The sequence below is a fragment of the Amblyomma maculatum genome, chromosome 8, assembly GCF_055883805.1.
Source record: "Amblyomma maculatum isolate TAMU_Amacu chromosome 8, ASM5588380v1, whole genome shotgun sequence".
NCBI lineage: Eukaryota > Metazoa > Arthropoda > Arachnida > Ixodida > Ixodidae > Amblyomma > Amblyomma maculatum.
The window spans coordinates 120,741,031-120,768,802 of NC_139351.1; the positions used below are offsets into that span (position 1 = coordinate 120,741,031).

Sequence of the window (27,772 nt, forward strand, 5' to 3'; positions counted from 1 at the left end):
CGGTCTACCTAAGCACACTCCTATAGCCGAACTTGAGCGTTTGGCCGCTCTTCCACCGCTCACTACCATCGTTACCGAGTCACAGACGCGTCATCGAATACGTCTAGAGAACACTGTCCAGGGGCGTCGCCTGCTGGCCTGGGATGAACAGCGTAACGACAAAACACCAGCCCTATATGCATCACTTCCCCCTTGGGAGATGCCAGTAGTCACACGCGTCCATCGCCGACCTATAAACCGCGATTTTGTCATTCCCCGGGAGCTCCTAGCTGCCCATCACCGACAAGAGCGAATCCCCGATACGACTGACATATACACCGACGCATCCATTACAAGCGAATTCGCATCTATGGCCTGGGTATGCGATGACAACCCTTCCCTTTCAGGCGTTTATGCCTGCCATCTACCTCAGGGTACCCCTCTTCACGCTGAACTCCTCGCGATTTGGGGAGCCTTGTCAGGAGTGCCTTGCACCGGAACTGGGTCACTACGTATTCTTACTGATTCCTTTGAAGCTTACAAGGAAATCGCTACTCCGGGTTCACAAGATGCAACAGCTACGGCTATACAGCGCCTCCTTAAACGCCACCAACTCGCGACCAGAACTGTCGCTATTCACTGGACCCCAGGTCACTCGGACGAATCAGGGGGCAATGCGGCGGCACACGCCGCGGCTGCCTTGGCAGGTGGGATGTCCACATTTACTTCCCCACCCCCCTTGCTTCATCCTTATTCGACCTTGGGCGGGCAACTCACCCCTTCTCTTGCCCTTATGCACTATACTCGGACCAGTCTTCGTAGCCTCAGTCAGCATCGCATGCAGGTGGCCACACCAGACCCACCTTTTACGAGAAGAACCCACCTCACCCGAAGTCAAGAAGTCTTTTTGAATAAGCTCATCGCCCATGCGGCTTACACGCCACATATTATGGCCCGCTGGCGTCAGTATAAAGAGAAAATGATTACGTGCCCCCACTGTACGACTCTAACCTGCGGCGGCATATCTCATTTACTTTGGGAATGCCCTGCTTTTTCTACTGGACGCCCCGAGATCGAACCCTACCGCCTGAACTACCGTTCCCTTCTAGAAACTGATGCAAACACACAGATGATATTTGCCAAGTATGGCTCGCTTAGTGGCCTGGTTAGAGCAATGTGATTCGAGTGACGACCTAAATAAACAATGAAGATTATGTCTACTCCCCTTTATCCCCATCCATGGCCATGAGCCTTCCCATTCAATAAAGGACATTCAATCAATCAATATCGGTATGTTGTCTAAGTAGTTTCAAACGCTTGCGAAGTGAAAATTGCTTTCTGTGCCCACAAAAAAAAAAAAAATATATATATATATATATATATATATATATATATATATATATATATATATATATATATATATATATATATATATATATATATATTGTAATAGGGCGTTTATTGACGCTCAGATGGAGAGCTGTGAGGACAGGACCTTGCAACGGCGAGCCCAGCGTACTTCTTCGTCGCACAACGCACAGGTGCATGTCGATGGCGATGACTATCACAGTACATTTTCCCCCCGGGTAAAAAAAGGAGCCATCCTGGCGACTTATGGCGCGGAAAGCACAGCGGGGTCATAGAATGGCTTCAATCGGTTCACGTGAACTGTTTCACGACCACGGCGACGCAAGTCCGCAGAGGGCGTGACGGGCTCAACTACGTAGTTGACTGCAGATGTTTGCTGGAGGACCCTATATGGCCCGTGGTAGCGAGCAAGAAACTTCTTTGAAAGGCCAGGGGTTGTGGAAGGCACCCAGAGCCACACCAGTGTGTCCGGGAGATATGGCGAAGCTTCGCCGGTATCACGGAGGTATTTTTGTTGCCACTGATTTTCTGTTGTGAGAGAGCGGGCGAGCTGACGGCATTCTTCTGCGTACGTGACGGCATCGGATAGCGGGGAAGATTCGGAAACGTCAGGGCGGTAGGGAAAAAGTGTGTCCATGGTACAGGGTGGCTCGCGCCCGTAAAGGAGAAAGAATGGAGAGAATCCAGTAGTGGCCTGTGTCGCGGTGTTATATGCGTAAGTAACAAACGGTAGAACTTGGTCCCAATTGGAATGGTCGGTGTTCACGTACATAGCCAGCATGTCACCGAGAGTGCGGTTAAAACGTTCTGTCAGTCCATTCGTCTGAGGGTGGTACGAGGTAGCGGTGCGGTGTATGATGCGGCATTCTTTCAGGAGAGCCTCAAGAGCGTCTGATAAGAAAACGCGTCCGCGGTCACTGAGCAGCTCGCGAGGGGCACCATGGCGAAGAACCAGGTTTTTCAGAATAAAGGCAGCCACGTCGCGTGCGGAAGCAGAGGGCAATGATGATGTCTCAGTGTAGCGGGTTAGATGATCCACTGCCACGATAATCCAGCGGTTGCCAGCTGAAGTTGTAGGAAGGGGACCGTATGGATCTATGCCGACACGATCAAACGGACGGGCAGGACAGGGCAACGGCTGCAACGAAGCAGAGGACTTGGGAGGAGTTTTTCGGCGTTGGCAAGACTGGCGGGAGCGGACAAAATGGCGGACAAAGCGGTACATTCCACGCCAGAAGAAGCGTAGACGCAAGCGCGTGTAGGTTTTCAACACTCCGCCGTGGGCGCACTGGGGATCAGTATGGAAAGCAGCACAAATTTCGGCGCGGAGATGACGGGGGATGACTAAAAGCCACTTCCTTCCGTCGTGAAGATAATTGCGGCGATAGAGCAGCCCGTCACGAATTGAAAAATGGTGAGCTTGGCGGGCAAGCGCCCGAGACAGACGACCTGGAGAGTGACTTGAAAGAAAGTCCAGAAGTGTAGATATCCACGGGTCGCGCCGCTGTTCCGTGGCCATGTCAATAGTGGCAAGCGAAGACAAATCGTAGGCGCAGATCTCATCAGGCAACGAAGAGGGAGGCAGCGGTGAGCGCGAAAGAGCGTCCGCGTCAGTATGCTTGAGGCCTGAGCGATATATGACACGAATGTCATACTCTTGGAGGCGAAGAGCCCAGCGAGCAAGGCGGCCGGATGGGTCCTTGAGGGACGCCAGCCAGCACAGAGCGTGATGATCAGTGACCACATAAAATGGTCGCCCATAGACATACGGACGGAATTTGCCGATGGCCCAAATAATGGCCAAGCATTCTCTTTCCGTAACAGAATAATTGGACTCTGCCTTGGTCAAGGTGCGGCTTGCGTACGCCACCACATAGCCTCGGATACCAGGTTTGCGTTGGGTGAGAACGGCGCCTATCCCAATACCGCTAGCGTCAGTGTGAATCTCAGTTGGCGCATTCGGGTCGAAGTGGCGGAGGATGGGAGGCGAAACCAAAAGACGGCGTAAAGTGTTGAAGGCGTCATCACAAGCAGGTGTCCATGCGGAGAGGTCGGAGCTACCGGAGAGGAGCTGGATGAGAGGAGCAATAATAGAGGCGAAATTTAAGATGAAGCGGCGAAAGTAGGAGCATAGGCCAATGAAACTTCGTAGCTGCTTCAGTGATTTTGGGCGTGGGAATTCGGCAACTGCACGAAGTTTGGTGGGATCGGGAAGAATGCCATCCTTAGAAACGACATGACCTAGAATTGTTAGTCGGCGAGCAGCAAAGCGGCACTTCTTCAGATTCAGTTGGAGGCCGGCGGTAGCGAGACAAGTGAGAACGTCCTTCAGTCGGAGCAGGTGGGATTGAAAATCGGTAGAAAAGACTACGATATCATCGAGATAGCAAAGACAGGTTCGCCACTTGAATCCACGAAGCACAGTGTCCATGAGGCGTTCAAATGTGGCCGGGGCGTTGCAAAGCCCAAAGGGCATGACGTTGAATTCATATAATCCATCTGGTGTGATGAAGGCAGTTTTAGAGCGGTCAGCGTCAGCCATTGGCACCTGCCAGTAGCCATATCGTAAATCCAACGAGGAGAAAAACTCGGCGCCCTGCAAGCAGTCTAGTGCGTCATCGATGCGTGGCAGAGGATAGACGTCCTTGCGCGTGATCTTGTTGAGCCGGCGGTAGTCGACACAAAACCGGAAGGAGCCATCTTTCTTAGGTACCAACACAACTGGAGACGCCCAGGGACTGTGGGATGGCCGAATGACACCCCGACGGAGCATGTCGTCCACATGATCAGCAATTACTTGGCGCTCCGAAGCCGACACGCGATAGGGGCGCTGGCGCAAAGGTGCAGTTTTACCGGTGTCGATGGTGTGCTCTACGACAGACGTGCGGCCCAAGTCAGTTTGAGGAAAGTCGAATGAAGAAGCGAAGTTCTGCAAGAGGGCGACAAGTTGATCACGTTGCGCAAGTGGAAGATCAGCATCAATAGCATGTTGGAAAACGTCGGAGGGCGTTGAAGCGGTCGCAACATCGCAAGAGCACAGACTAACGTCGAAGGAGGGGGTTGAGTCAGCAAGAGTGGTGATATGACTGGGATCAAGCTCTTCAAGACGTCCAATGCATTCGTTACGGAGCAGGACTGCTGGGCAAGAAAATGGGTTCGAGGCGTAAAGTGCACTCTTGCCGTCTTGAATTTCGAGAACAGCGAACGGAAAAAGGAGGCAGGGATGACGGGAGGTGGCTTCGGAAGGTGTAAAAATCGCAGTCAAAGGAGTTACCCACTCACAAGACAGTGGTACGAGGGCAGCAGAGAACGGAGGAATGTCGGTGTCATGGGCGACGAGAAGTTTTGCAGTGCGGGGAGGGGTATCACAGAAGGGGGCATCACAGAGGGGGGCGAAGGCAATTTGTGCACGAGCACAGTCAATAACGGCTTGATGAGTCGATAGAAAATCGTATCCGAGGATGATATCATGCGAGCAGTTCGGCAGAACAATAAACTCGATGGGTACAAGACGTCTTGAATGAGCACACGGGCTGTGCAAGATGCGGAGGGTTGAATGTGCTGTGATGAGGCGGTGCGGAGCGAAAAGTCGGAAATCGGAGTGGTCACTTTGCGAATTCGACGGCAGAGCGCTTCACTGATGACGGAGACGGCTGCACCGGTATCGACGAGAGCGAGAACTGTGGCGCCTTCTACAGAAACTTTGATAACATTAGCGGGACGGCATGGAGGACTTGAGGAATTCGAAACAAGCGCAGTTCTTGCCCCCGGAACTGCGACTGTTAGTTTCCCTCAACGGTGCTGGTAGAACGTCGCAGCATTGGAGAAAGCGATCGGCGCCGAGGAGAATGTGATCGACGAGTGGTATAGGTTTGGCGATCTTGTGGGACAAATTGAGAACCGGGCGGAATCATTTGCGAGCGTGAGTCGGTATCGTACGGGTAAAATCGAATGTCAGGCTGTGAAGGTTGGAGGCGCTGGCGACAAAGGCGCGCAACATGGCCCGGCCGACCGCAGGCATAGCAAATCGGAAGGTTGTCCGTAGTACGCCAAGGTTTCATAGGATGTGGGCGGAACCTTGAGGGTGGGGCTTGAAACGAAGGCTCAGCATGCGGCGGTGAACGGTAGGCAGGGACCTGCACACAGGAGCCAGACGTGGGCGAAGGTGGTGGCCTAGCCGTTACTTGGGCATACGTGAGAGGTGCCGTCACAGGCGGCACCACGGGGTTGGACGGCAAGGCATCAGCGACGTGTTCTTGCACGACACGGCGTATAGCAGGGGCCAAAGATGGAGCCAGTTCAGGAACGAGGCGGCCCGAGTCTTGAAAATGGGGAAGGAGTGAGATTTGACGTGCGACCTCTTCACGAATAAAATCTTTGATCTTTTGATTCAGCGGGCTCCCTTCAGAAGTTGGCGAACCACCCAGGGCTAATGCGGATACGCCTTCGTCGCACACACTGGAGCGGCGCCTAGAAGCGCGCCGCTTGCGGAGCTCGTCGTAGCTCTGGCAAAGCTTCACGAGTTCACTAACGCTGGTGGGATCTTTCGCTACCAGCATCTGGAAGGCGTCCTCAGAAATGCCCTCGAGGATGTAGCGGATTTTGTTTGCTTCCGGCATGGCCGGGTCGACTCGTTTGCAGAGATCAACGACGTCTCCTATGTAGCTGGTAAAGGTCTCATCAGCGCGCTGAACACGATCGTGTAAACGTTGTTCGGCACGAAGCTTACGCACTGCCGGGCGGCCGAACACTTCCGCGAAATTCTTTTTAAATGTCGACCAAGATGACAGGTCAGCCTCATGGTTGCGAAACCAGAGGTTCGCCACGTCCGTCAGATAGAATATGACGTTACTGAGCTTGTATGAGTCATCCCACTTGTTGTAGGTGCTTACTCTTTCATAGGATGACAGCCAGTCGTCGACATCTTGATCGGCCGTGCCGCTGAACAGGCAAGGGTCACGCTGGCGCACGACGCCAGCACACATGATCGTGGGTGGAACGGCCGGCAGCGTCGAAGTGTCTTGCATGGCGGTCGTAGAGGGTAGTGTACGGCTTCGCAGTTCCAGTTTGGGTGGGATCGTTTCCGGCACCTCCACCAATTGTAATAGGGCGTTTATTGACGCTCAGATGGAGAGCTGTGAGGACAGGACCTTGCAACGGCGAGCCCAGCGTACTTCTTCTTCGTCGCACAACGCACAGGTGCATGTCGATGGCGATGACTATCACAGTACAATATATATATATATATTGGCAATTTGCTCTGAAGCAGAAGCAGATCACAATGCAACCTAAACGGTAAGCATCGCATGGAAGGAGGTTGTAAATTATTTGTTGTACCGTAGTGGTTGGTCGAGCGAGAAAAGTAAGATTGACAATATATATATATATATATATATATTGGTCGAGCGAGAAAAGTAAGATTGACAATATATATATATATATATATATATATATATATATATATATATATATATATATATATATATATATATATATATATATATATATATATATTGTCAATCTTACTTTTCTCGCTCGACCAATATATATATATATATATATATTGTCAATCTTACTTTTCTCGCTCGACCAACCACTACGGTACAACAAATAATTTACAACCTCCTTCCATGCGATGCTTACCGTTTAGGTTGCATTGTGATCTGCTTCAGAGCAAATTGCCATTTTAAAATGTCTTGAGACATTGATGCACTGTAGCGTGTACAGTTCGAAAAGCGCCTCGCCTACACAGCAAGAATAGCGAATTAGATTGATTTGGAAAGGATGCGTGGTTTTTCATGCGTGCCACGCATTCAAGTGGCGTCTTGTCCACGCTCACTCGTTTTCCATCTCATCTTCGTCCTTTTTTACCGGGAAAACCATGAATCACCACCTCCCAAGGTCGCAAGCATCGCTTTATGCGCAGCCGTTCGGTTCTTTACTAAGATAAGATGGCCCTTCCATGTCTCGCTAACCAAGGGCGCACTATCTCTCATAGTTATGCGTTTGCAAACCGGGTGAGTTGCTCAAGTGTTGATAAGTTCGAGACGCTTGCGAAAGCGGTGTAGTCGTCGGCAGAGCGCAAAACCCGGAAGAACGTGAAAAGAAAAGAAAATGGGGCGCTTACAGCAGCCTCGCTGTTTCTGCTGTTACGTAAGGGCACAGTGCTTCTGCACCGAGGCAAACCTTGAATAATGTAACTAGATGTGGATCCCTCCTCCTCGGTGCGATGGGTGGTGAATAGCGCGACAGAGACAAGTTCAAAAGGAGAAGACATACAACAAGCGCTTGTCGTATGCTACGGAGGAAGTCTTCCATGTCGTGTGCCGACTAGGACAAGGACGAAAGGAGAGGATATGTGCCATTTCCTTTCGTTTTTGTCGCGCTGTTTAAACCAAAGTCAAACGCAAATGCGGCCTAAATTAATACGAACGAAAAATAGAAAACGGTCGGTTTGGAAGCAGCTATCGAATATACTTTTTTTTTATTTTACTTTGTCTTCTCCACGAAACTTAGAATTCGACACAGGTTTCGAAGAAAGCGGCGTGTTCGAAATTAACTCGCACATTACTAGGTGCGGTGTGCCTCGTAACACGCAACGGTGTTTTGAGCCGTTAAACGAGAAAAGACACTATTCCATTGGCATACTAGGCGAACCATACATCTACAAACGGGAAATCATTATGCATTGGCAAAAATTAAAAAAGAAAACAGCGGTTGCTAACTATGGACAGTGGTACAAGTTTTGTGTAGTACTTCGGTGAACAGTAAACAGGATCGATTTTTAACATTGACGATACCAAACAAGCCAAAGGCGTCAAAATTTTTGTGCTTTTAATTTGATCTGACTATAAGCTTTTCATATGAGTAACCAGAAGAGTCCTAACAACGGACTAGTTCCTGTCGCGGACGAACACTGCGACTTAATTTACAAAGGGTATGGTGAAGGGCGGCCAATCCTAGCCCTGATGGGGCTGGGACAGGTAGGTCACCGCCGCTTGCGGCGGGGGCTAGCCTGCCACCGAATTTTATCTGTTGTAGGCCGTCATTGCACCCGCCACTGCTTCGGTGGTGGACGACGGCTGTTGTTGCGGCGCGCGTCTTTCTCTCCATCTTCCTTTTCTTTCTTCTCTATTTTCTCTTCTGTCCGCACGAGACCGGGGAGATGGCTCAGCTACAGAGTCAGTAGCAGGCCTGTGCATTTTCTTTTCCTTCTTCCTACGGTGACAACAACAACTTAATTTACAAGGCACGAAGAAAACAACCCAGGAGGCTGCTAGGTGCTGTGAAAGTTGGACCTAACTAAAAGCTGCCAAAGTTCAGACACGCACGTAGACCAAGAGATGAACCAGAAAGAAAATATTCGCGTCAGATGGCGCACTTACGTCTTCCTATGCTTGAGTAAAGCAAGTTCTTGGGCTAGTTGGTCATATCATATGACCATGTTCCTTTGCTGTAGTTATTATTCAAGTCTCGCTATAGTGTAGGCCGGTTAGCCCGATAAGCGAACGCATCAGATTCATATATTAGTTATCCGTCTCAGCCTTTCTTCATGTCTTTCAGAAAAGTGAAAACCAAAACGCAGAACATGGTTACGGCGAAAAAGAGAGGCTTCTTGACTAGCCGACTCTAATTCAGGCCTCTGTTGTATCGTAATTTAACATTGCCTTCGTTAAACCAAACCTTATACGCTTACAGGTTTAGGGCTTGTAGAGAATAGTTTTGTTCCACTACCCTTTACTAAAGCATACGCATGATGATACTAATACCTTATTTGCCTCTCAATTGCACATTGATAGAGATGTTTGGAGCAAAGATCGTTACCGCCTGACTGCGTGCACTGCTGTACAGACGGCCTCTTGCATATCCCATTCGCCCTGTCCTAGACCAGCAGCCATGACTTCCACATTCCGATCATTAAAGAAGAAACATTCACTTCATTCGATTCGAACAAGTGACGCCTACACCGAAATGGATTCTGTGATCACCAGCTATATGATTGGCAACGCAGCCTAGCTTCCGAGATTCGAAAATAAACTAGATGCATGGGTGAACACAGCTAACTTGCGAAGTCGGTCGGCGGTGGCGCCACATGCATTTCATTTTTGAACATCGTCTTTTTAATCATAAAGGCTTCTTTTCCGTTAGGTGAATCACTTAAGTCTGTAATCTATATCGACACAAACACAATTTCACCGCGTCCCCAACATCCCTTTGACTCGAGTTTGTCCTCTAGAATGGGGAATAGAAAATGTAAAATGCAGATACAGGGCGAAGGCACTTACCCTGGGCATGCACTTTGCTTCCACTTGCTTGTACTAAAATCATAAAAATAGAAGAAACAAGCCAATTAAAAATAGAGAAAGTAAATAATACGCGGAAGCATCACGTGCGTGGCACAATACTATTTGCGAGCGCAGCTATGTTTAGCTCACCTCGGCAAACGTGGCGTTCTCAGCGATGTTTGTTGCGTTGACGCACCTCTCGCACTCGGTCAGGTTCCCGGGCTGTGGAAGAGAAGCTCGCGAGAATCCACACCACAGCAGAATGGCAGAAATATACCATCATTTGCAGATAAAAATGCTTGAAATCGCAAGTACGTTTCCTATGTCATGCCAACGAGGGACTATTATTCTATAGGTAGAGCACCAAAGAAAAAAATTAGGGGTGATAAATTAGATCGATGTGGAGATAATTCGAAAGCATACGCCTTTACAATTACGCCTATATCCGTGTCCTTCGCTATATTTGTGTTGCACCCCAATATTTTATTGCATACAGTTTTTTATATTCGATTAATTCATTACACCCAAGAAATTATGTGCGAGTCTTTCATTTTATCATTTTTAGACGAACACACACACACACACACATACTTGCTCACTCTCACTCACTCACTCACTCACACACTCATCACTCACTCACTCACTCACTCACTCACTCACTCACTCACTCACTCACTCACTCACTCACTCACTCGCTCGCTCACTCACTCACTCACTCACTCACTCACTCACTCACTCGCTCACTCACTCACTCACTCACTCACTCACTCATTCACTCACTCACTCACTCACTCACTCACTCACTCACTCACTCACTCACTAGCTCGCTCGCACGCGCGCGCGCACACACACACACACACACACACACACACACACACACACACACACACACACACACACACACACACACACACACACACACACACACACACACACACACACACACACACACACACACACACACACACACACACACACACACACACGCGCGCGCGCGCGCGCGCGCGCTCGCACTCACATGCGTTTGGCGCATGGTGGTTGTTTATGTGTCATATTTCATACAATTCACAGAGCGCTGCGCAGACACACGGCGGAGAGTTTTTGCCTTCAAGGGGACAATATTAAGTTCTAATCATTTTGAATGTTCACTGTGCTAACTCTACGAGAAGGCGGAATGACAAGCTGTACTTCAAAAACAAGGTCGGCTTCCTAAGGATGAGGTTGCAGTTCCAGTGAGTTCGCTTAATTTGGTTAAATACTGTGTTTCATTCGAGTCCAATAAATGTCAAATAAGAACATCCTAATGTGGCCTATATAAAAACATGCATGCGGCTACTGACGGAATCGAGCTTACAGTTTTTGCATAGCGGAAGCGGCACTCGGTGAGTAGCAGAGTGGCTGGGGCTTGCTGAAACAAAAACGGAATTTAATACCTTGCAAACATTCTTTTATTATTTTAACATTTTATTATTCTACCTGTCTTTCAATTTTTCACAACTCATTTTCATTTTTTTTTCATTGCCCCTGTTCAGTTGCTACTAAGCCGCGACAAAAACCGAGCAACTTAGCGAAACAAGACTAAGCGTCAACCTCATCACATGTAAATAATTTTCAATTGATGTTGTGGCCTACGCTTAGGCTTATGACAAAGACTTCGCCAGGCAAGCACATTATCAGCCTTTACCAGCTGCACGAAGCTGAGTTTTGTGGTGCAAGTACAGCGATAAAGTCATATACAGAGCCTATGTCCGAGCACCGATGTCATATCACGGTATAGTTTAATAACACGTGAAGCTCCAAAATGAGGCGTTGTTCGACATAAAAGTGAGTTCGTTATAACTGGAGCTTGCTGCAAAAAAAGGTATTGAGCCAATTCAGATCTAATAGTTTTCGCCACCAATGGCGTCAAAAGCTTATTTGACCCCAGTAATTGAAATTTTATATTCACTGTTTAAACTTGATAATTCTCCTCGGCAGCACTCATGGTGTATACGTGTTTAGGTGCAAAAGCTTCAGGAAACCGAGGTGACCATGCGAGTATTTTGAGCATTCGCGCAACCCTGGTTTTGAGTATTCCAGTAGCCGCGACAAAAGTAGATGGTATAATAAATGGTAGAAGTATATATATTTTTACTCAGGAAAACTGAGCGATGTAAGAGTGTCTTGAGCGGAAACTTGAATATGCTGTTATTATGTCTGAATGCACGATTATACTCACATGCGGTGTGCACTTCCAGTCAAGTTCACGTTGCTGTAAGAAACAGAAAAGATGGAGGCGCTTATTTAGAAGAAGGAAGGCTGGAACATTTGGCTTTATTGTGTTCAACAACTTTCCCGCAGGTTCTCCTCCATTTTCTTTTTCGTTTTAGTTCGGCGTGAGTAAGTTGCTATCTTACAGTCTGGTCTGGGGGCCAGTCAAGGAAAAGTTTACTAAATCTGAAATCCGTACTTAAGAATGACGAGTGAACAATACGAGCACTAGCCAATGAGAAAAGCTGAAGAAACAGTAGCTAAGTTCATTTTGCGAAGCTGTCTTGCACGCAGCTGAAAAAAAAAAAAAAAAAAAAAACCCTTAATACAGTACTTAAATCAGAACGACAGTAGCATTAGGAGGCTTTTATTGAGTGAAATATGACCAATACAGCCCGATAAGAAAACGAATTTTTGTGAAGAGACAAAAATCCCAACTTTACTAAATTTTTTACTGTATGGCTGTTTCCGACTGTGATGATGTTTTTCAGACAGCGCGACAAGAATTTATTGGCGATAAATTCTGATCTAAATTTTTCCTCTCACTGCTTCAACCTCCTTAACGTCCAAATACGACTTCACGAGCACCTTTTGAAGTGGATGATGTGAGCTAGCCTCCGTGATCTTCACTTCACGTTTGACGTCATCGCAGTTGCTTGCAAAAATGCCCGGAAATGGTGCCAACCGTATTTCATTTCTGGGTCTCTTCCGGCTACCACAATAACTGTGTTCAGCGAACATAGCGCCTTTGTTATTGAAATGCGATAATATATTGATAAACCTCTAGCTCAATTTGTTGCCACAGTTTATTTAGGGTTTAGCCGAAGCTATTATCTGTGATGGGAGGATAACTGAGGGTCCTCGTCGCAGCACGCACAACGGTGAGAGAACCTTTCACGTGTATTCCTGAAAATTCCGACATGGCTGCTGAAGGAATACGAGTCCCTCCTAAGGGGGCAAGGCAGCAACCTCGGTAAAACTGTCCGCGTGCTTTCAAAAATATGTGTGTTCGCAGTCAGAGGCGATGTACAACGATAACCCATGGACGCGCACCTCGATCTTGGTAGCATTCTCAGGAAGGTCGTATTCCTCGACGCAGCGAATGCATTTCTCCCGCTCTTCCTGCGAGAAAAACGACAGAAAAAAAAGTGTTTACATAAATAGAAGAAATACAGATACATGCTGTATTTCACCAACAACACAGCTCGCCCTATTTCGCAGTCCCAAGTTACTGTTTTGGTCGCATCGTGAGTGCCAGCTACAAGTTGATAGATTGAAATGTACTGAACGCGGTACTAGAGAGAGAAAGAGAGAGGGAATGCTTTAATGAAAAACGGAATTAAGCCGCCGTTTAAAACTCGCTGGCATGCTGCTTTGCGTAAGAGAGGCAAATGGGGAGAGAAACACGGAATGAGAGGGGTGTGGAAAATAAAAGAAGTAAAGAAGGGGGAAGATAACAATGTGGCCATTAAATGCATACTTAGGTGCATCGTAGAGTAATGTTACAACATGAATTGATGAAATGCAGTCCGAGAAATAGGCTCACAAAGTTCACTGCGTGATGAAGTCCTCAGGGCAACATGCAAGGTGAAGTTAGAGCTTGTCGAGATGTTCAATGTCATTTAAACCCATCTTCCACCCACCACAAGAAAAATAAAATAATATAACGTTCATTGTATGGCTCTGTTTCCTGGGGTAGGCTTGTTTTGTAAAAGCAGGGTTCCGGCGAGGTCGATGATGGTAACGAGTTTCTAGATGGCGAGGAATTCTAGGAGGGAATCTGAATCTTGGGTCCGGGTCGACTGAGTAAAAAAATTGCTGTGCTAGTGTGTCGGCAACCTCCAGAGCCGATATTTTTATTTCGCAAGTAATTCTTTTAAACAGTTAGGACGCATCAGATTTTGTGAAGGAAGCTCGAATGTAACTTTGATGTTGGTAGACTTTACAGGCCGCTTCATACGTTTTCTTTGGCCAGAATGTCACAGTGAACTGGTATCCACTGAAATGTTATCGGTGGCTTGCGGCAATAGCCAAATAATGAAGATACCTGGTGTCAAGAAATACGAATTGATGACTTGGGTTTCTTCAGCAGGTTGGAAAGAATTTGCAGAAATGCTTTAGAGTCGGCAAAGGTAATGATTTAGAGTCGGCATCGGCCGGGGTTTCGGCGCAGGGTATATAAGAAAACAGCTTATTCTAGGCCGTGAAGATTAGCCGTCGTAAAGTGGATGCCTTCCGCTCCAACCAGTAAGGAAGAACATGGCTTGTTGAGGGCACATCAATGCCACAGGAAGATGTTTCTTGAGTAGTTGAACCGTCGGTGAAGATATGGGCGTGCTTCGTGTATTCTTCGGTTAAGTAGGTGAGAGTAGCTTGCAAAAGCGCTCCTGTGGCATGCGGCTTCTTGTATTTATGCGTGGAGCAAACTTTCTCATCTTTAGACGCGAGAGTGTCCACGAGGGAAATTTAAGAGGCAGTAGTTTTCGTGGTTGATTAATAGTTGATTAATAGCAGGGAAGTGGAGAAGCTGCACAGCATGAGATCAAAGGAAGAGTTACGGTGAGTTAGGTGGGCACGGCGTAGGAAGTGGATGGCATGTTGGAGATGGGCACTCATTTATAGTTTCCTGGGCTGCAGTCCCATCTAGCGCGATCCGCCCTGCTTCTGATATTGTTCCTGATGATAGAGGAACCCTTTTGGAGATCAATACATACCAGCCCACCGCTCTGCTGCGTGACCTCAGGAATATTCTTGCTTGTTTAAAATATTTGAAGCACCATGTAGACAGTAGCGCAAGGTTCCTTCAACACAGGCTTTTTTAATCAAAAACACTGATCGTCAGTTGCTGCCTAACCGTGATTCCACCATGTACTTAAATACTTGCGATACTGCAATGTCATCTGAGAAGATTTTTTTTTTTTTTATTTGAGGTAGCCAAGGAAGATTGCTGTCTGTCATAACATCTAGGAATCTTGACCGTCGACCTAGGAGGAGCGGATATCGAGTCATTGGTGTTCTTGTGAAATCCATGTCAGCAGTCTTTTCTGGTGAGCATTCTTTTCTCGGCGAGCCAGGCACTGTGCGCCGAGATATGCAGTAACACTATCTGAATACGTTGTTCGGTAATTTAGCGCGGACGTGACGCGCTCCAGATGCAGATATCATCTGCACGAATCGTTATGCGTACACTCGCGGGAGGTTTCTTGTTATGTGTTTAAGGGCAATATTGAACAGGAGAGGGCTGAGAACAGCTCCCTAAGGCACACCGCGTGAGAGAGAGCTGGACCATTTGGAGTGTTCATAAAAATTTGCCGCTCTTGTAAATAGTGTCCAATCCACTTGTGCAGCTTTTCTGTGAGGCCAAGACTGGTCAAGGCTCCGAGGACTGCATGATGAAAAACGGAGTAAACCGGCCTTGAAAACGGCTGTCGGGATACACCAAGCACGAAGGTACCCTTCAAGTGATGAGCCAAGGGCGATGTCATTATTAGTCCCGCACCTATTTTGGCGAAACCTGCTCATTTCTTGAGGATACTAATTCTGACTTTTGGCGAACCAAGTGATAGTTTACAGATCATTCACGCCATAAATTTCTCTACACAGCTCAGTAGGGTGATGGGCCCGAAGGAGGCGTAGCTTGTTGTCTGTTTACAATATTTCAAAACGGACACAATTCCGCCAACTTCCATTCCGTGGGGAGTTCACCAGATACCCAGGAAGTATTGTAATACTCCAAGAGTCGAAGACGGAAGTTATTGGGGGGTAACTTTGCGATAGACTCGTAGGACGCTTCATCATGCGCCGGAGAAGTGTGTCTGCTTGACTCCGCGATAGCTCAGGAAAGCTCTATAGCAGGCCATTGTCAGGTGGGGAACCATCTTTTGCTTGCTCTTCCTTCATTTACACATCGTGAATCCGAAGAAACCTGAATAAAAAACAATCGTGAAAAACAGGTCCATCGCTGGCACTGGCGCCTGGGGTACGCCTCACTGACCCTCTGTGGATAGTGTCGAAGGCCCTTACTTTGCTAACAGTAGCCTGCAGTATTCTTCTGAAACTTTCTTGTGGATTTTCGTTCATGCAGAGATATAGTGCTGTAAAGCGCTGAAGCTGTTGAAGCAGCGTGCGCATACCGCGAACGATTCGCCACTAGATGGCGCACATACAGCGTAGAACAAAAGTCACGCATCTCCGCAGATGTTTATCCAGGTAGCGTCGAATGTGACGTTATACCTGTCGGCAGGCACGAAGCTGTTCAAGGTTTTGTGCGCGCAAAGCATCCCTCGCTGCGAATAGCGCACAGCCTTTGAAACGCCTCTTCATTTGAGAGTATAGGCTTTCATTTGTATCTGAAAAAGTTAGCTGCAACTGTCAACATTATTGCGTGCATCATTAAACGGCAATGGAGCGTGTATATGCATCATCGCAAGCTGGAAAAATGCACCTTGATGGCGCGCTTTTCAACGAGTTTTTTTTTTTTCTGTGTATATCAAACCATTTGAGAGTATTACTGGCGACCAACGATGCTATCAGTGAGGACGTCACGGACTATAGTTGTCAGGCTTAGAGGAGCAGAGCACAGTAATGAAGGCCGGAGCCTTTAGCTCTCAGCAGGTCCAGTCGCCCTGTTCAGGATGCGCCTTATAGCTTGCCGCCTATAGCTACCTTTTGTGTTTTCAAACGAATATTATTTCCCTTATTGATCCGCGTTCCAAAAATAAGACAAGAATGGGGACGGAGGATTTTCACCACTGAGTATACCGAAATGCATTTGTGGCTGCAGACGACGGCTTAAAAAGATGCGAATGATGATTTGCAGGCATGAAAAACGTTCAGTGATCCGTACTACGTTGAATGCGTGCCGTGCAGACCATATTCGTCTTTCTCTTGCTTTACGACACAGCGAATTGCTGAAAGGTATACATCCTTACGGCATTCCTCATCATTCTAAAATTGATCCCCGCCTTGGACAGGTCGTTTGGAAAACATGCTGCGTCGTTAATTTTGCGATAGAAATCAAAGGCTACGTAACTGTCTACTTCATTTGTTTTGCACATTGATGCAAACAAGCTATTAACGAAACGGATGCATCTGCACACTCTGGAAACGGACTTATGTGCGCAGAATTCCGAGCACCACTATTTACCCACCTTGCGCTCATGGCAAGAGGAGGGCAAGGGGGTTATACTTTTAATTTCATTTATATCTGATTGTCCTTTGCGAGCAAATCAGGCGCTGCGCCGGTCGAAACTTACCGTCGGCCGGTGGAAAGCGTTGCAGAGGATTACGGCCGCCTCTTTCGGTGTGTACTGGACGAAAAGAAAGAAAAAAAAAAGCATAAACATAAAAGGGACATAACTGTAACTCTTGCTCTTTAAATGAGACCTTATCGATATGCGCAGTAACACCTATACCGTCTCAAGGCGGCGAAAGGACTCACTGGTTTCACGCACGCTTGTCGCATCTTGACGACCTGGGATACGAGAAAAGAAAAAAAAAATGATGAGCAAGGAATGAAAACTCGACACGACTCACGGGATATGCAAGAGTAGAAGCGGAGTTGATTTTAAAGGCGCCAGCCTGAAAAACCCTCGCGTCTACCGAGAGAGCAAGGGAGAATGCCGTGCCACCCTTTCATTTCACTTTCCTTCGCCGCTTTTTCTGTAATGTTTGTTTTCTTTCCCGCGAACGGGAGTGGCACCTAGCCAGGTTAACAAGTGGCTTGGTGTTCCTACGATACTGCATAATTCTCCGCGGTTATATGCGGGCAAGTATCTCTCTTTTGCTTTTGCTTTTTTATGTGCTTGCATGCTTAGGCAGGGGGCTGAATCGTGTTCGGCGCTTAGACGTTGCAGTGACAGACGACAATACGCACGCAAAGCTTACCAACTGGCAGTTCAGCGGCGAAGTTCCTGATTGATGCGAAAAGACCTCCTGTAGAGCAGTTTCCCGTAAGAGCCGCAAAAGCCGTACAGCGAGGCTTCTGTCAGAAAACCTAAGCCGTCGAACGTTACGAACGACCTCGTCGCTTCGAGATCAGGTGAGTTCGGAGAAAATTTGCCGACACATTTTTTTAGCGCAAAGCGCTATAGAACCTCCTATTCGCCGATTTCGCCAATGTCTGTCTGTCCTTTGGCACGAGCTGCCGACTTGGACAGTCATTTTGAAATGGGAAATCGAACCCTCTGGGATTCATGGATCGTGAGACAGACGTGCCATATGCTCCCATTCTTACGCAGGCACATTCGTATATACGGCTCGTATAAAGCGGGCTTTTTTTTTTTTTTACATCTATGTCGAGTGGTCTTTCCCGTAATGTGGCAAATTACGAGTGTATGTTAATGAGCATGCGTATACCAATGAGAAAAGATAATGAGTGTTGCTAATGAGAAACCGAAACAGAAGTGAAAGCCAAAGTGATTGATCATTTGGCTTAGCCAGACTGAGTAAGTCGTCTTTTTTTTTTTCTTCTTTCTTCAAATTTGCAGCCATAATGCAGCATCGGTTGTCAGCGTGAGTTGTGCGTTTACATAGGCCGGATTCGGAATTTATTCATTGTTGGCGTTTTACTTCAGTGCAAAGGTCGCTTCATAAATTACGTAAATATATTAAGTGTAATTTATTTATTCAGTACGGAAACATGACTGCGACATGTTTGTTTGGCAGTACATGTTAGCAGAAATTTTTGTCGTTGGCATCTTCGTGGGCTGCATGCAAACTTAGGCATGCTAGCAGTGTATTTAAAATGAAGTCGTTTTCTCTTTATTAAACCATAAATGACTGCACTGAGGGTCGTTGTCGGTCCTGTTAAGACTATTGTGTTTCCGCAGCTCTAACAGTGATGAGAAAATAGACTGAAATTTCCGAGAGATGTGGCGGAATTTTATTCTGTCTAGTTTTTGGTTCCGGGCTTCGACATGGCTTAATTCAAACTTCTGTTTATCGATGACAGTGAGTTCGACTGATGACAATTGTTTGAATGCCACGTTGCAACACCTTTACAAGAAGATGGAAATACAATGAAGCAAAAACGAGTTTGACGCTGTGGCTTCCTGTCTCTAGACGAGGAAATTGCTGGGATCAGTTGATTGCTCCTTTAGTCATGTCCTTGCCGCTTAGCTACAAGGAAGTTTCTTCGATTTTTGTCTTTGAGTTTGAAAAAATTGAACAGGGGATGATAATTATTTGCTTTATTGTGCTGTCTCCGCAGCAGTAAGCGAATAGTTTCTCTTTGGAAATGTATTTGATTACGAAATGTAATAAAAAAGAAAGAAGAGAGAGAGCAGTCATGGATGTGCGGGACAGTCCAAAAGAGATAACGAGGTAAGAAACTTTTCATTCCAACAATGAATGCCACTAACGTTTTTTACCTTTCTTATGGAACAATTTCGAAGAGCTTGTTAATGATTGAATTAATGTTTTAGAGCACCCATGTTTCTTTTCAAAACGGGATCGGAGCGTTAAGAAAGTTGCTTTTGGCAGCTCCTTGTAACTGTGAATATAGGCTAGAGTCTTGACCTTCTAAATGACCTTGCGTTTTCTAACACAAAATGAGCAATTGGGAAAGAGCATAGCTGCAATCGTCCATCCAACGTTCCGTATAAACGGTGCTACCCCCCTCCCCGCCCCTCCCCCTCCTTTTTACATACGCACATTATACATTTGTGTTGTCAATAATTCAATGTGTTCTTTTTATCGTAATAACCTTTTTATTTATTTTTTACATTCTTCAGGAGCAAAACTAGAACGCACTGAACGGAAATTTAGAACGTTCTGTTACACCAGGCTTCAACTTAACACCACTGACAGATAAGATAATGGCGCAATGCCGCACTCTTGTGCGCGGCGTGCGCCCCGTAAAATTTGATTATTGTTTTTGTTTTTTGTTTTTAAATCCGGCTCGGCATGGCCGGTTTTCGTATTGAGGTTCCTTATAGACCAAGTTCATGGAAGACAGCAACTGCGCAGGATCCACATCAGTGCACACTGATTGGCTGGAAGGACCTTGATCGTGTACCAATAGAAACACTCATCGTTACGCGTACGCACAAGCAAGGAATAAATAAATACTAGTAGTAGTTATACGAGCGACCCTACCGCGAATGGCGGACAGATCGACATATTGAGTTCCACGACTTCAACTAATATTAGCACACAAAGAACTCGGCGCGATCAATATACGTACATTATGCGCTTGCTTTGTTTGTACGGGGCTAACTCCCGAGAGCTGTGGTTAACTATGCAACTACGTCCTCTCCAATAAAGCACGGTAACACAACAGTGATCATGCGCGCACTTCCGTAATGCATAGGTCCCTTCTTGGACACACGACTACTATTCTGGTTAACGAAGCAGCTGACGAAGCTCGACTTACGTCTAATCTTCGAGGGGGGAAGTGAAGTTCGTAATCCTTGACACATTTCTTGCAGGACAGGACGTCGTCGCTCTGTAAGGATAAAAAAAAAACCAGCTTTGAGACGATAAACATTGATAATGTATATAAAAAATAAATTCTAAGGCAAGGAACAAGGTCTACTGGATAGAATTAACATTCCTTTCCGTGGCCTCTACTGCTGAAAGGAGTTAGTCTTGATTGAACACCCACTGCACATCGCGACCTCGACAAATAGTATGCTTTGCCCCATCGGCTCAGCACGACAGGTCTATACCGCTTGCTTTTCGCCACTCAGTGCACAGGCCTTGACTGGTGTGGTTTTGAACTGGTCGTTGATTTGACACAGATTCTCGCGTGATTGCTCAAAAACACCGGGAGTACATGTAGTGCACAACAGGTAACGCACATGACGTCGGTATGCAAACAAATGCATTTCATTAAAGAAATATGCAATTAAGTACTCCCTTTCTAGCGGATTATATGAACTGAAAACATAATGAGAGAAAACTAATGCAAATGAAAATGTGGATCTCCATATTGCAGGCGTCGGAAATTGATTGCATATGTATGTATCACACATGCGCTTATGGTTCGCGCCTTTATCAAAGCAAGGTAATCAAAGCAAATATTATTTATTAAACCTGGAATAATCTAAAGGGTTATAGAGTGCGGTCATCGCTATAGAGCTCGACTGATTGAAAACAAACAAACAAACAAACAAACAAACAAACAAACAAACAAACAAACAAACAAACAAACAAACAAACAGGCAACTTGTTATGCTTTCCCAGTTCTTGAAGCGGCGTTTCAGAATAGCTACATGGGTATGCAAGCTAGTAGGGCATGAACAATTTGCACTAAAGCTGTATTGGCGGGCGCTTGTTACAAGTTTTTATTCACATGGTGCACATGTATCAAACAAAGTTAACGCACACTGCACGCGTGCCTAAAATTAATTGCTGTCCCTTATATTACACCCAATACACGTCTTACCCTTTGAGCGGATAAGGGAGTCGCACTCCCTGTTTTTGTTATCTTTTGAGTTCACTTGAGCCGGTTCGACTTGTCACGTGAACTCTGTTTTGTATAAGCCTTCAGCGAGTATTCGGTAACGTGTGCCCCCGATCAGTCCAAACCACGAGTCGGCAGAGCACACTACCGACACCACTGACTCGAACAGGTTGCGTCCTCGGAAAAACTAAAAGTTTGTTCGTCGATGAACGTCTGCACTCCCTTGCCCTCTGTCCTTTGCGAAATGTGTTCTTATATTTATCCACGTCTTAGTAGAGCGACCACCCTTCAACGGCACCGCCATGTCCCGAAAAATGTCCCATCCTATCGCCAAAAAAGCTTCCCGCCCTCTTTCGTAGAGCTTTTTTTTTCCCTTCGAATCCGTTAGCTTCCTAATGCACCACTTCAGTCATCTATTCTCCGTGTCACAAATCCAACCTAAGTTCATCTACTGCCCTAGATGTGATGATGATGATGATGATGATGATGATGATGATGATGACCTGAGACATAATGGCACATACCCACGGCGGGGGATTGGCCTGGGTGCATTGTAGTTTGTAAATAAATATGTTCAAGGACTGGAGTATTCAGATGTTTTGCCACTCGTTGCTTGTTATTCAGTGTTTTTTTCTTCTTCCCTGTTATATCCCCTAGGTTGCGGCTTCAAAACAAGGAATTACTATTTTTTTCGCGAATGTTTTCCTGTTAATGGTGTAAAACAGATATTTGTACGGGAACAGAGCTTTTTCTAAAAAGTACCGGTAATTCACATATATTTCTTAGTGTATCGCTCTCTCCCAGTGCAGGGTTATACCTTCTTCCGGCTACCATGCCCACGTTTCCTCGCCTCTCGCATTTTTCTTACCAGCTCGATTTCATTAAAGGCGTGTTCCTAACGACGATCCTGATCACGATTTCCTGCTCCGCGAAACGAAAAGCGTCTTTCAGAGATTGATGTCGATTCAGATATTTAGTATTATAATGTGGATTGGGCGCAATCAGCTTTGTGGTGATTCTCCCCGTCTTTCCCCACACTGCCCCGCACTGCTTTGCACCGCACCGCACCGCACCGCACCGCACCGCACCGCACCGCACCGCACCGCACCGCACCGCACCGCACTGCACTACACTGCACTACACTGCCAGGAGAGCGTCTTTTATTGGAATTTTTTATTTGACTTACAGACGGCGCGGCTGATTTTGCGTTTTTTCGGGTATTCAGAACAATGTCACGGCACGCCGGTCGGAATACGCTATACGATATGCTAACAAATACAGCCTGAGTTAAAAAAATGGACAGTCAAAAAATGTTTTTTCCCCGGGAAGGGGTTATAATGTGGGGCTCATTGATATCCCGACTAAGTTAAAAAAGGGTAGTCAACAATGTTTCTTCTTAGGCCATAATGTGGGGGCTTGTTATGTATCGCCAGCGTTGCAGACTTACAAAGGTGTCAGAGAGGCCGGCGTTACGGCTCAGGAGCAGACTTAAACGCCTTTGCATTTTTCACAAAGGCCGCATCTTGCTCAGGGGGAGATAAACGCAGGCAAAGAAGAGTACAGTTACAAGTGCCCAAGGCGGTAGCGAGCGTTCGCGTGTCTGTGATACGGGTGGCCCGCGAGACCCCGCGACGTGACCTCCTTCAGACACCTCCTCAAAGCCTCCCTCGCGCTTCCCTGAAATTCCAGACTGCTCACCAGGAAGCAACGCACTCGTCTAAAAAGACGCACCGTATGCGCTATTACGTTACAACATCGCGGTCAGTGCGTGACGAGGTTTTCACCTGAGCGGGAAACGAAAACTTCGCACTACTTCCCTTTTCACCGCAACACCTCTGTATTACGAGACAGAATCAAAACATATGACGGCCTGATGCGGTCGAACAAGCGGATCGCGTCTCAGCGAGCTGTCCAGAGCAAAGACGCGGCGAGGCACTGACGCGCCGCCTCGAGAGCAAGAAAAGAATTTGGAGCGTAGCGGTTACAAACACAATTCCACTCAGCCTGAGGAGCCTCGTCGTGGGAAGCCTGTGGCGGACAGAGGAGTCAGTAAAGCTACTAAGCCTTGTCGCTCGGCTTATGAACGTGCGTAGACCGACAGCCCTGTAGCCGATGTGTCCTCATCTCGAACTTACTCCTTTCCGCCTGTCGACTTTGTAAGGCCGCAAGACAGTGGCAGAGAACGAAATTACGGGAACATAGCAACAGCAATGATTCGATAAGCGTGGCAGAGCAAAAAATGCGAAGCGAAAGTAAAGCACGCGTGTATCCTCAAGAGACGATGACCCGGATCACGGACAGATCCGCCCAGCTATTGACACAACATGCACTGTACATATTGGCGATATCCTCCCTGCAATTCTACGGCACGATGATTGTCAAAAGAACTCAGGTAAGGAGAGAATGTGCCTGGGATGGCGAGTGCAATTCGAGGGAGAGAGGATTCAGAAGAAAAGAAGGGTGGTGGAGGATGTGAAGGAGGGGGAGGGGCTGAAAGAATGTATATTGCGGTACACACAGGCAAGTGCACGCACTGCAACCATAGGCAGCCAGAAATAGCGAGCTGACACAATGCACCCGCGAAAAAGAAAGGTAGACCCGTCTGGACCGACGCGGCCGGCTGGGCAGGTAGGGGCGGCATTCGGCGGTCATCTCCTTCACGCTTACGCATTCAACGCGGCACCGGCGTGGACAGTGCTCAGCGCGACACCACCGCCGCAGTGGTCGCTGGCTTTCGTTTGCCCTCTGTACGACTTCTTTCACAGCGTCGTCTATCTCTACGCCACCGCCTCTCATTCTTTTGTTTCTCTTTGCGTTTTCCAACACCGCCGAGTGAGATGCTCTAAACTTAGTTCTCTATAGTCTAGCTTCTCACAAACGGATGCAGCCGAAACCGTAGCTGAAGGCGAGAGGTAGTGGGAGGTGCAAATGGCGGGCGTGTTTGCTTAAACGCTCGGCCGGCTTTCTCTGTGAGCACGGTTTTAGGTTCGCCTCCGTGCCTTCTTTAAAAATTTGTTTTTATTCGCGTTAAGAGGGAACAATGGTATATGCGGTCAGCTCGATGGTTTTGGGTTGACACTCCGCAACGCGCTACCTCACTCGCTGATAGGCTGGTTGAACGCGTAAGGCATGCTAATTTCGGACGCCGCGTATATTCTTCTTGGGGTCAGGGAGCGCGTAGAAGCGGGGTACCGGTGCTCCAGTTTTCAGCGCTCACTCCTTCCTCGTCCGTTTGACTGTTTACGTGCATCGCCGTACACGCAACCGCAGGATGAATGCCTGGAAACGTATACGCCCACTCTAAAGCGGAGCTGCATTTATTCTCTTCTTTCTCACTTCGCATATTTAAAGGCCTCTCGAACGGCCCGAGCTACTTCATAATCGTGGAAGTTCATGATGCCTACGGCGCCATGTCTTTCTTATAGTATTGCGAAAGCATTTTTTGGCTCATGAATGGCGTGGACTGTCAGCAGAGCTTGCCCGCATGACCTGACAGTGAAGAAAACAATGGCGTCACCGCCAGGAGTCGGACCACCATCTGACCATATCAACTTTCTTGGCCCAGGCATGAAAGACCTATATTATCGCCGCAGCTGACCACGCCTCGTGTAAAACCGCAACACATTATGGCACTGTGCACTAAACATCGTCGTATTTAGCAAGTACGAACCCCGGCGGGGCTCGTATCGCAATTAGTACTGATGCTTCTTGTATACGTATATCCATAAAATGGCACCAGAATCAGACTTAATTTGGTTTAAAATGGTTAACGCTATTCTGTTTTTGAAAATATTCGAAATAGCACTCTATATGCTTATTATAAAGTGTATAAAAGTGGCATAGATATGCGTTCCCAATAAGCCGCAATACGCCGCAATAAGCCGCAATAAGCTGTAGGCCTTCTATACACATTTTTGCCGTTGTCGCGCGCAGAAGGGAATAATAGACTCGAGTCTAGACACGAGTATAGCATAGCTGTTTTGCTTTAAGCAATAGCAATCGTTTTCGCAGTTTAGAAAGGAGCCCGGGAGATCATTGATCGGAGGTTACCAACATGAAGAGACCGAGTTAGGTTCTCTAACTGGAACAAAGATCCAAGGAATTTGTGAGACGCTACTCGTCCAAGTGAGTCATCCTGTAATATAGGTTTGCGATTTCTCTTTCCAGACTCTTGTTTCGAGGGCGAAAAACTATATATGCACTTAGCTTTCCTCCTATTCAATTGATGTTTGTCCATTTGGAGCCATTAAAAAAAAAAGATCTGTTAGCCCTATAATTGTTTTAATTTCTAGGATATCTAAGCTTCTTCCAGAAAACAATACCTTCTTCGGCGTATGGAGTTATGTCAGGGGTAAGCGGCGTGCGGTGTAACAACTCTCACATATTTTGAGGTGCCTCAAACGGCACCAGTTTCCTAAAATCCCGAAAGTAAATATCAATTGTCATGTAAAAGTATCTAAGAAAAAAGAATATGAAATTAAAATGCGACGAATAACACAGGCCTCCCTTTTAAAGCTGCCGACTAAGATGAACGGCCAGATAGCACCCTGCTTCAAATTTCTGCGCTTTTATACCTATTCGCTTGTGTATAGGTCGATGCGTCTTATTGATCGACTCTTAAAACGTCTGCAAGCACGGAAAGAAAATTTAGCCGCGAGCCCTCTCAAACGTAATTGTGGCACCTTGCAAAGCTCATGACAGATATAGTATCGAGGGCACTAGTAGGAACTATCGGCTCGCCAGAGACGACGGGTTCGCGCTCGTAATCCGGTTTCCAAAAACCTCACACCAGAGGCGTGCTTTTAATCCAGGTTGTGTAAATGCCTTCAGTACGTTTACCAACTGCTGTCAACAACTGTCATCGATGTTCAGTACGCATGACTCGTCGCGCAGCTGAGCGAATGGGAGAAATTTCTTTTTTACGACGAGGCCGTGGCCAATGTTACTAGAACAAACTTCTAGTAACGTTGGCCGTGGCTGCGGCTAGGTGACAGTATGCCCAGACTTGAAAAAGAAGCGTTTTGTGACAGCTTTGCGCAGATGTGATGCGAACAACTTCCGTACATGTGAACGCTAGGAAGAGACGGGATGCGTGTTTACACTGTAAATAACCGTTATGAGCTGTTCTCTCCCTTCTTTGTTGGTATTTTTTGTGAGGGGTGGGGGGGGGGAGGGGGGGTTGAAGCCGAGTTTGCGCCTTGTCCTGGCCGGGCCCGCATATTAGCTCCAGTGACGGAATACGCGTATGTCGATGTGGCGCATATTTGTTCCTAACCGGCTTTCACAATACTGGGACATTAAGCCCCAATATCCAAACCAAATAGCGCCATTTGATAGAACAAAAATACGCAAGTGAGACTTTTGTATCTGTGCACATTTAAGAAACAACGCTGGGGAAATACGCTTGCGCCATTAATTTCGTGATTAATTAAGCCTGTTATTTTTTTTGTCGGACAGCATATTTCGAGCAAACACGTTCAAAAAGCGGCTGAGCCATCATGCCGATGGCGTGAGTACGGTGCAATTCTTCTTTACAGAAAAATTCATATGCCATAAAGCCTAGCCTTTGCGTTAAAACTATTTAGGAGCTAGGCGTATGCGAAAAACGAGGAAAGCGACGCAGAAGCCACGAATCTAAATCTGCGCTCACTTAACGAGCCGAGTCCATGCCGGAACGCGTTCTTGTGAGGAGGCGTTGCGCTGAGGTTTAGAGAAAAACTCGGGCCGTTTTCGGCAAGCTCTGGCGTGGCTCGCCACTACCGCGGGGTTTAATTGCGCCCAAACGGCTGGCGTCGTGGCAGGAAGAAATACCGACGCCATTGTTCGCCAGAGCGAGAGCGCGCGCCTGTTGGTTTCGCAAATAGCGAGGCAGCGTGCCACAAATTATGGCTCGTCGAGGAAGAACAGATTGCGACCAGCCACACAGCGAAAGAAAAAGAGAGACTAATAGAAATGGAGGACAACTTGCAGCAGCTCTCCATTAACTAAAGAAAAAACAAAGTAGGCAAGAAAGCGAGAAAGAAGAGATAAAAAGACTCAAAGAAAGAAGAGAGACAGAAAGAAGGCAACATAGAGAAGAAAAAAAAAGGAGGAATGGAAACGGCGGGTGACTGAGGAAGATATTAAAAACGAAGATAAAGCAACGAAGAAAAGAAGCAAGCGATAGTGTGTAAGGGAAGAGCACGCACGGGCTCACTGAAGCGAGGCTTTCTGGTTCTGCTTTAAGGACTGTCCACGCTTCGAGAAGTGCGTGTATTTTCATGTGCTCAGTATACGCGGAAATGCACGCGAATGGCAACATTGTACAACAACTTTTAGAGCCACCGTTGCCGCTCAGTTCCAAGTTGTGGATGGTGAATTATTATTGTATAGGTACTGCAGCGTTCTAAAGAAACAACGATCTGTAATTCAGGACGAATTCTCTGCGTAAAAATCACTTCTAAATCTGTACTAACAAGTGGCCAAATAAACGCACAATGTAAAA

General features: G+C 46.9%; 2 protein-coding genes across 2 annotated transcripts in view; one reads left to right on the forward strand and one right to left on the reverse strand.

The window, feature by feature from the left end:
- LOC146182357 (uncharacterized) overlaps positions 1-27,772 on the reverse strand; it is a 96,384-nt gene that overhangs the window by 20,004 nt on the left and 48,608 nt on the right. The window contains exons 3-10 of the mRNA XM_084577449.1: positions 20,257-20,328; positions 17,323-17,355; positions 17,138-17,191; positions 12,936-13,004; positions 11,851-11,883; positions 10,987-11,040; positions 9,783-9,854; positions 9,633-9,665 (exon numbers count right to left, since the gene is read on the reverse strand). Coding sequence (XP_084433575.1) covers positions 9,633-9,665; positions 9,783-9,854; positions 10,987-11,040; positions 11,851-11,883; positions 12,936-13,004; positions 17,138-17,191; positions 17,323-17,355; positions 20,257-20,328 — 420 coding nt within the window. The remainder of the gene's footprint in view (positions 1-9,632; positions 9,666-9,782; positions 9,855-10,986; positions 11,041-11,850; positions 11,884-12,935; positions 13,005-17,137; positions 17,192-17,322; positions 17,356-20,256; positions 20,329-27,772) is intronic.
- The window catches only part of LOC146182358 (flavin-containing monooxygenase 5-like), a 58,483-nt gene continuing 48,477 nt past the window's right edge, over positions 17,767-27,772 (forward strand). Inside the window, exon 1 of the mRNA XM_084577443.1 lies at positions 17,767-17,922. The gene's annotated coding sequence lies outside the window, so the exon portion shown is untranslated. The remainder of the gene's footprint in view (positions 17,923-27,772) is intronic.